This window comes from Ascaphus truei, chromosome 3 (assembly GCF_040206685.1).
Source record: "Ascaphus truei isolate aAscTru1 chromosome 3, aAscTru1.hap1, whole genome shotgun sequence".
Classification (NCBI taxonomy): Eukaryota; Metazoa; Chordata; class Amphibia; order Anura; family Ascaphidae; genus Ascaphus; species Ascaphus truei.
The window spans coordinates 183,973,093-183,981,531 of NC_134485.1; the positions used below are offsets into that span (position 1 = coordinate 183,973,093).

The 8,439-nt window shown below is 63.1% G+C and overlaps 1 protein-coding gene across 1 annotated transcript in view; it reads left to right on the forward strand.

Annotated features, from left to right (window-relative positions):
* The window catches only part of LOC142490686 (uncharacterized), a 55,115-nt gene extending 48,136 nt beyond the window's left edge, over positions 1-6,979 (forward strand). Inside the window, exon 6 of the mRNA XM_075593106.1 lies at positions 6,313-6,979. Coding sequence (XP_075449221.1) covers positions 6,313-6,979 — 667 coding nt within the window. The remainder of the gene's footprint in view (positions 1-6,312) is intronic.
* Positions 6,980-8,439: the final 1,460 nt, after the last annotated feature.

Consider the following 8,439-nt stretch of genomic DNA (forward strand, 5'->3'; position numbering starts at 1 on the left):
GACGGGGTACAGGTAACACGGACACAGGGGAGCGACGGGGTACAGGTAACACGGGACACAGGGGAGCGACGGGGTACAGGTAACACGGGACACAGGGGAGCGACGGGGTACAGGTAACACGGGACACAGGGGGGCGACGGGGTACAGGTAACACGGACACAGGGGAGCGACGGGGTACAGGTAACACGGGACACAGGGGAGCGACGGGGTACAGGTAACACGGGACACAGGGGGGCGACGGGGTACAGGTAACACGGGACACAGGGGGGCGACGGGGTACAGGTAACACGGGACACAGGGGAGCGACGGGGTACAGGTAACACGGGACACAGGGGGGCGACGGGGTACAGGTAACACGGGACACAGGGGGGCGACGGGGTACAGGTAACACGGGACACAGGGGAGCGACGGGGTACAGGTGACACGGGGGCGACGGGGTACAGGTAACACGGGACACAGGGGAGCGACGGGGTACAGGTAACACGGGACACAGGGGGCGACGGGGTACAGGTAACACGGGACACAGGGGGGCGACGGGGTACAGGTAACACGGACACAGGGGGGCGACGGGGTACAGGTAACACGGGACACAGGGGAGCGACGGGGTACAGGTAACACGGGACACAGGGGAGCGACGGGGTACAGGTAACACGGGACACAGGGGAGCGACGGGGTACAGGTAACACGGGACACAGGGGAGCGACGGGGTACAGGTAACACGGGACACAGGGGGGCGACGGGGTACAGGTAACACGGGACACAGGGGGGCGACGGGGTACAGGTAACACGGACACAGGGGAGCGACGGGGTACAGGTAACACGGACACAGGGGAGCGACGGGGTACAGGTAACACGGGACACAGGGGGGCGACGGGGTACAGGTAACACGGGACACAGGGGAGCGACGGGGTACAGGTAACACGGGACACAGGGGAGGGACGGGGTACAGGTAACACGGGACACAGGGGAGCGACGGGGTACAGGTAACACGGGACACAGGGGAGCGACGGGGTACAGGTAACACGGGACACAGGGGGGCGACGGGGTACAGGTAACACGGGACACAGGGGAGCGACGGGGTACAGGTAACACGGGACACAGGGGAGCGACGGGGTACAGGTAACACGGGACACAGGGGGGCGACGGGGTACAGGTAACACGGACACAGGGGAGCGACGGGGTACAGGTAACACGGGACACGGGGGCGACGGGGTACAGGTAACACGGGACACAGGGGAGCGACGGGGTACAGGTAACACGGGACACAGGGGGGCGACGGGATACAGGTAACACGGGACACAGGGGGGCGACGGGGTACAGGTAACACGGGACACAGGGGAGCGACGGGGTACAGGTAACACGGGATACAGGGGAGAGACGGGGTACAGGTAACACGGGACACAGGGGGGCGACGGGGTACAGGTAACACGGGACACAGGGGAGCGACGGGGTACAGGTAACACGGGACACAGGGGGGCGACGGGGTACAGGTAACACGGGACACAGGGGAGCGACGGGGTACAGGTAACACGGGACACAGGGGGGCGACGGGGTACAGGTAACACGGGACACAGGGGGGCGACGGGGTACAGGTAACACGGGACACAGGGGGGCGACGGGGTACAGGTGACACGGGACACAGGGGGCGACGGGGTACAGGTAACACGGACACAGGGGGGCGACGGGGTACAGGTAACACGGGACACAGGGGGGCGACGGGGTACAGGTAACACGGGACACAGGGGAGCGACGGGGTACAGGTAACACGGGACACAGGGGGGCGACGGGGTACAGGTAACACGGGACACGGGAGCGACGGGGTACAGGTAACACGGGACACAGGGGAGCGACGGGGTACAGGTAACACGGGACACAGGGGAGCGACGGGGTACAGGTAACACGGGACACAGGGGGGCGACGGGGTACAGGTAACACGGGACACAGGGGGGCGACGGGGTACAGGTAACACGGGACACAGGAGAGCGACGGGGTACAGGTAACACGGGACACAGGGGAGCGACGGGGTACAGGTAACACGGGACACAGGGGAGCGACGGGGTACAGGTAACACGGGACACAGTGGGCGACGGGGTACAGGTAACACGGGACACAGGGGAGCGACGGGGTACAGGTAACACGGGACACAGGGGGGCGACGGGGTACAGGTAACACGGGACACAGGGGAGCGACGGGGTACAGGTAACACGGGACACAGGGGGGCGACGGGGTACAGGTAACACGGGACACAGGGGAGCGACGCGGTACAGGTAACACGGGACACAGGGAGCGACGGGGTACAGGTAACACGGGACACAGGGGAGCGACGGGGTACAGGTAACACGGGACACAGGGAGCGACGGGGTACAGGTAACACGGGACACAGGGGAGCGACGGGGTACAGGTAACACGGGACACAGGGGAGGGACGGGGTACAGGTAACACGGGACACAGGGGAGCGACGGGGTACAGGTAACACGGGACACAGGGGAGCGACGGGGTACAGGTAACACGGGACACAGGGGAGCGACGGGGTACAGGTAACACGGGCACAGGGGAGCGACGGGGTACAGGTAACACGGGACACAGGGGGGCGACGGGGTACAGGTAACACGGGACACAGGGGAGCGACGGGGTACAGGTAACACGGGACACAGGGAGCGACGGGGTACAGGTAACACGGGACACAGGGGGGCGACGGGGTACAGGTAACACGGGACACAGGGGGGCGACGGGGTACAGGTAACACGGGACACAGGGGAGCGACGGGGTACAGGTAACACGGGACACAGGGGGGCGACGGGGTACAGGTAACACGGGACACAGGGGAGCGACGGGGTACAGGTAACACGGGACACAGGGGGGCGACGGGGTACAGGTAACACGGGACACAGGGGGGCGACGGGGTACAGGTAACACGGGACACAGGGGGGCGACGGGGTACAGGTAACACGGGACACAGGGGGGCGACGGGGTACAGGTAACACGGGACACAGGGGGGCGACGGGGTACAGGTAACACGGGACACAGGGGGGCGACGGGGTACAGGTAACACGGGACACAGGGGAGCGACGGGGTACAGGTAACACGGGACACAGGGGAGCGACGGGGTACAGGTAACACGGGACACAGGGGGGCGACGGGGTACAGGTAACACGGGACACAGGGGAGCGACGGGGTACAGGTAACACGGGACACAGGGGAGCGACGGGGTACAGGTAACACGGGACACAGGGGAGCGACGGGGTACAGGTAACACGGGACACAGGGGGGCGACGGGGTACAGGTAACACGGGACACAGGGGAGCGACGGGGTACAGGTAACACGGGACACAGGGGAGGGACGGGGTACAGGTAACACGGACACAGGGGAGCGACGGGGTACAGGTAACACGGGACACAGGGGAGCGACGGGGTACAGGTAACACGGGACACGGGGGCGACGGGGTACAGGTAACACGGGACACAGGGGAGCGACGGGGTACAGGTAACACGGGACACAGGGGAGCGACGGGGTACAGGTAACACGGGACACAGGGGGGCGACGGGGTACAGGTAACACGGGACACAGGGGAGCGACGGGGTACAGGTAACACGGGACACAGGGGGGCGACGGGGTACAGGTAACACGGGCACAGGGGAGCGACGGGGTACAGGTAACACGGGACACAGGGGAGCGACGGGGTACAGGTAACACGGGACACAGGGGGGCGACGGGGTACAGGTAACACGGGACACAGGGGGGCGACGGGGTACAGGTAACACGGGACACAGGGGAGCGACAGGGTACAGGTAACACGGGACACAGGGGGCGACGGGGTACAGGTAACACGGGACACAGGGGAGCGACGGGGTACAGGTAACACGGGACACAGGGGAGCGACGGGGTACAGGTAACACGGGACACAGGGGGGCGACGGGGTACAGGTAACACGGGACACAGGGGGGCGACGGGGTACAGGTAACACGGGACACAGGGGAGCGACGGGGTACAGGTAACACGGGACACGGGAGCGACGGGGTACAGGTAACACGGGACACAGGGGGGCGACGGGGTACAGGTAACACGGGACACAGGGGAGCGACGGGGTACAGGTAACACGGGACATAGGGGGGCGACGGGGTACAGGTAACACGGGACACAGGGGAGCGACGGGGTACAGGTAACACGGGACACAGGGGGGCGACGGGGTACAGGTAACACGGGACACAGGGGAGCGACGGGGTATAGGTAACACGGACACAGGGGAGCGACGGGGTACAGGTAACACGGGACACAGGGGAGCGACGGGGTACAGGTAACACGGGACACAGGGGAGCGACGGGGTACAGGTAACACGGGACACAGGGGGGCGACGGGGTACAGGTAACACGGGACACAGGGGGGCGACGGGGTACAGGTAACACGGGACACAGGGGGGCGACGGGGTACAGGTAACACGGGACACAGGGGAGCGACGGGGTACAGGTAACACGGGACACAGGGGAGCGACGGGGTACAGGTAACACGGGACACAGGGGGGCGACGGGGTACAGGTAACACGGGACACAGGGGGGCGACGGGGTACAGGTAACACGGGACACAGGGGGGCGACGGGGTACAGGTAACACGGGACACAGGGGAGGGACGGGGTACAGGTAACACGGGACACAGGGGGCGACGGGGTACAGGTAACACGGGACACAGGGGGGCGACGGGGTACAGGTAACACGGGACACAGGGAAGCGACGGGTTACAGGTAACACGGGACACATGGGAGCGTGTGTACAGGGACAGAGGGGATACAGGGGAGCGTGGGTACAGGGAGATAGGGGATACGGGGGAGCGTGGGTACACATACAGAGGGGATACAGGGGAGCGTGGGTACAGGGACAGAGGGGATACGGGGGAGCGTGGGTACAGGGACAGAGGGGATACAGGGGAGCGTGGGTACAGGGACAGAGGGGATACAGGGGAGCGTGGGTACAGGGACAGAGGGATACAGGGGAGCGTGGGTACACATACAGGGGACACGGGAGCGTGGGTACAGGGACAGAGGTGATACAGGGGAGCATGGGTACAGGGAGAGAGGGGATGCAGGGGATACAGGGGAGCGTGGGTACAGGGACAGAGGGGATACAGGGGAGCGTGGGTACAGGGACAGGGTGGATACGGGGGAGCGTGGGTACAGGGACAGAGGGGATACATGGGAGCGTGGGTACACATACAGAGGGTGGGTACACATACAGAGGGGACACGGGAGCGTGGGTACAGGGACAGAGGTGATACAGGGGAGCATGGGTACAGGGAGAGAGGGGATGCAGGGGATACAGGGGAGCGTGGGTACAGGGACAGAGGGGATACAGGGGAGCGTGGGTACAGGGACAGGGTGGATACGGGGGAGCGTAGGTACAGGGACAGAGGGGATACAGGGGAGCGTGGGTACAGGGAGAGGGGATACAGGGGAGCGTGGGTACACATACAGAGGGATACAGGGGAGCGTGGGTACAGGGACAGAGGGGATACAGGGGAGCGTGGGTACAGGGACAGAGGGGATACAGGGGAGCGTGGGTACAGGGACAGAGGGGATACAGGGGAGAGTGGGTACAGGGACAGAGGGGATACAGGGGAGCGTGGGTACAGGGACAGAGGGGATACAGGGGAGCGTGGGTACAGGGACAGAGGGGATACAGGGGAGCGTGGGTACACAAGTAACAGAAGGGATACAGGGGAGCGTGGGTACAGGGACAGAAGGGATACAGGGGAGCGTGGGTACAGGGACAGAGGGGATACAGGGGAGCGTGGGTACACAGGTAACAGAGGGCATGATCCAGCAGGGGACACACAAGAAGAAACCACCAATGATGTACCACACGTCCTCCCAGAAGAAGTGGCAAAGGCAATAACATGCAGGAAGAATGGGAAGCCCCCGGGGAAGAGGGGAAATATTAGAGATGGCGACGCGCCCCCATCCACATACACAAAGAGGGGGACTCGACGCCATCCCATCCACATACACAAAGAGGGGGACTCGACATTTCCCATCCACATACACAAACAGGGGGACACGCCCCCATCCACATACACAAAGAGGGGGACTCGACATTTCCCATAGAGATGGTTTTAATAGAACATGTGTAGCAGAGTTAGAGACCTGCCTGCGTCACGCTCCTGCACCTACCCGCGTCACGCTCCTGCACCTGCCTGCGTCACGCTCCTGCACCTGCCTGCGTCACGCTCCTGCACCTACCCGCGTCACGCTCCTGCACCTACCCGCGTCACACTCCTGCACCTGCCCAATGGGGTCGCACGCCGAAGTCTTTGTGCTTCTAAAGACCTCTTCTCACTAAGAGGCAAACCCACGGAGTGCGGGAGTCCGACCCCACGGAGTGCGCGGGTCCGACCCACGGAGTGCGGGAGTCCGACCCCACGGAGTGCGCGGGTCCGACCCACGGAGTGCGGGAGTCCGACCCCACGGAGTGCGCGGGTCCGACCCACGGAGTGCGGGAGTCCGACCCCACGGAGCGCGGGAGTCCGACCCCACGGAGTGCGCGGGTCCGACCCACGGAGCGCGGGAGTCCGACCCCACGGAGCGCGGGAGTCCGACCCCACGGAGCGCGGGAGTCCGACCCCACGGAGCGCGCGAGTCCGACCCCACGGAGCGCGGGAGTCCGACCCCACGGAGCGCGCGGGTCCGACCCCACGGAGCGCGCGGGTCCGACCCCACGGAGCGCGGGAGTCCGACCCCACGGAGCGCGCGGGTCCGACCCCACGGAGCGCGCGGGTCCGACCCCACGGAGCGCGCGGGTCCGACCCCACGGAGCGCGCGGGTCCGACCCCACGGAGCGCGCGGGTCCGACCCCACGGAGCGCGCGGGTCCGACCCCACGGAGCGCGCGAGTCCGACCCCACGGAGCGCCCGAGTCCGACCCCACGGAGTGTGCGTCCGACCCCTGTTTCTCTACTCATGGTTCTATCAGCACGGGTGGGATTATACCCCTAAGGAACCCTTTTCCTGTGTGTTGTTTAAAGAAGACATTTCACACTATGTTATTTGAGCTATTTTTGGAGCCCCAGATACCTTTTGTTTGGACTGTAGCTATCCCGGGGAAGAGGGAATTACAGCTGAAATGTCAGAAGAAGCGGAGACAATCCTGTAACACTCTTTACATACGGCTCACAGGACGGGAAATCCCAGTACAACGGAGTAATGCCAACGCTATCCCCACCCACAAGAGAGGGGGCACAGACCTCAAGGACTACAGGCCAATCAGCAACGCCAACGCTATCCACACCCACAAGAGAGGGGGCACAGACCTCAAGGACTACAGGCCAATCAGTAATACCAACGCTATCCTCACCCACAAGAGAGGGGGCACAGACCTCAAGGACTACAGATCAATCAGTAATGCCAACGCTATCCCCACCCACAAGATACGAGACACAGACCTCAAGGACTACAGGCCAATCAGTAATGGCAGCGCTATCCCACCCACAAGGGAGGGGGCACAGACCTCAAGGACTACAGGCCAATCAGTAATGCCAACACTAGCCCCACCCACAAGAGAGGGACACAGACCTCAAGGACTACAGGCCAATCAGTAATGCCAACGCTAGCCCCACCCACAAGAGAGGGGACACAGACCTCAAGGACTACAGGCCAATCAGTAATGCCAACGCTATCCCACCCACAAGGGACGGGACACAGACCTCAAGGACTACAGGCCAATCAGTAATGCCAACGTTATCCCACCCACAAGGGACGGGACACAGACCTCAAGGACTACAGGCCAATCAGTAATACCAACGCTATCCCCACCCACAAGAGACGGGACACAGACCTCAAGGACTATAGGCCAATCAGTAATGCCAACGCTATCCCACCCACAAGAGAGGGGACACAGACCTCAAGGACTACAGACCAATCAGTAATGCCAACGTTATCCTCACCCACAAGAGACGGGACACAGACCTCAAGGACTACAGGCCAATCAGTAATGCCAACGCTATCCCCCACCCACAAGAGAGGGGACACAGACCTCAAGGACTACAGGCCAATCAGTAATGCCAACGCTATCCCACCCACAAGAGAGGGGACACAGACCTCAAGGACTACAGACCAATCAGTAATGCCAACGTTATCCTCACCCACAAGAGACGGGACACAGACCTCAAGGACTACAGGCCAATCAGTAATGCCAACGCTATCCCACCCACAAGAGAGAGGACACAGACCTCAAGGACTACAGACCAATCAGTAATGCCAACGTTATCCTCACCCACAAGAGATGGGACACAGACCTCAAGGACTACAGGCCAATTAGTAATGCCAACGCTAGCCCCACCCACAAGAGAGGGGACACAGACCTCAAGGACTACAGGCCAATCAGTAATACCAACGTTATCCCCACCCACAAGGGAGGGGACACAGACCTCAAGGACTACAGGCCAATCAGTAATGCC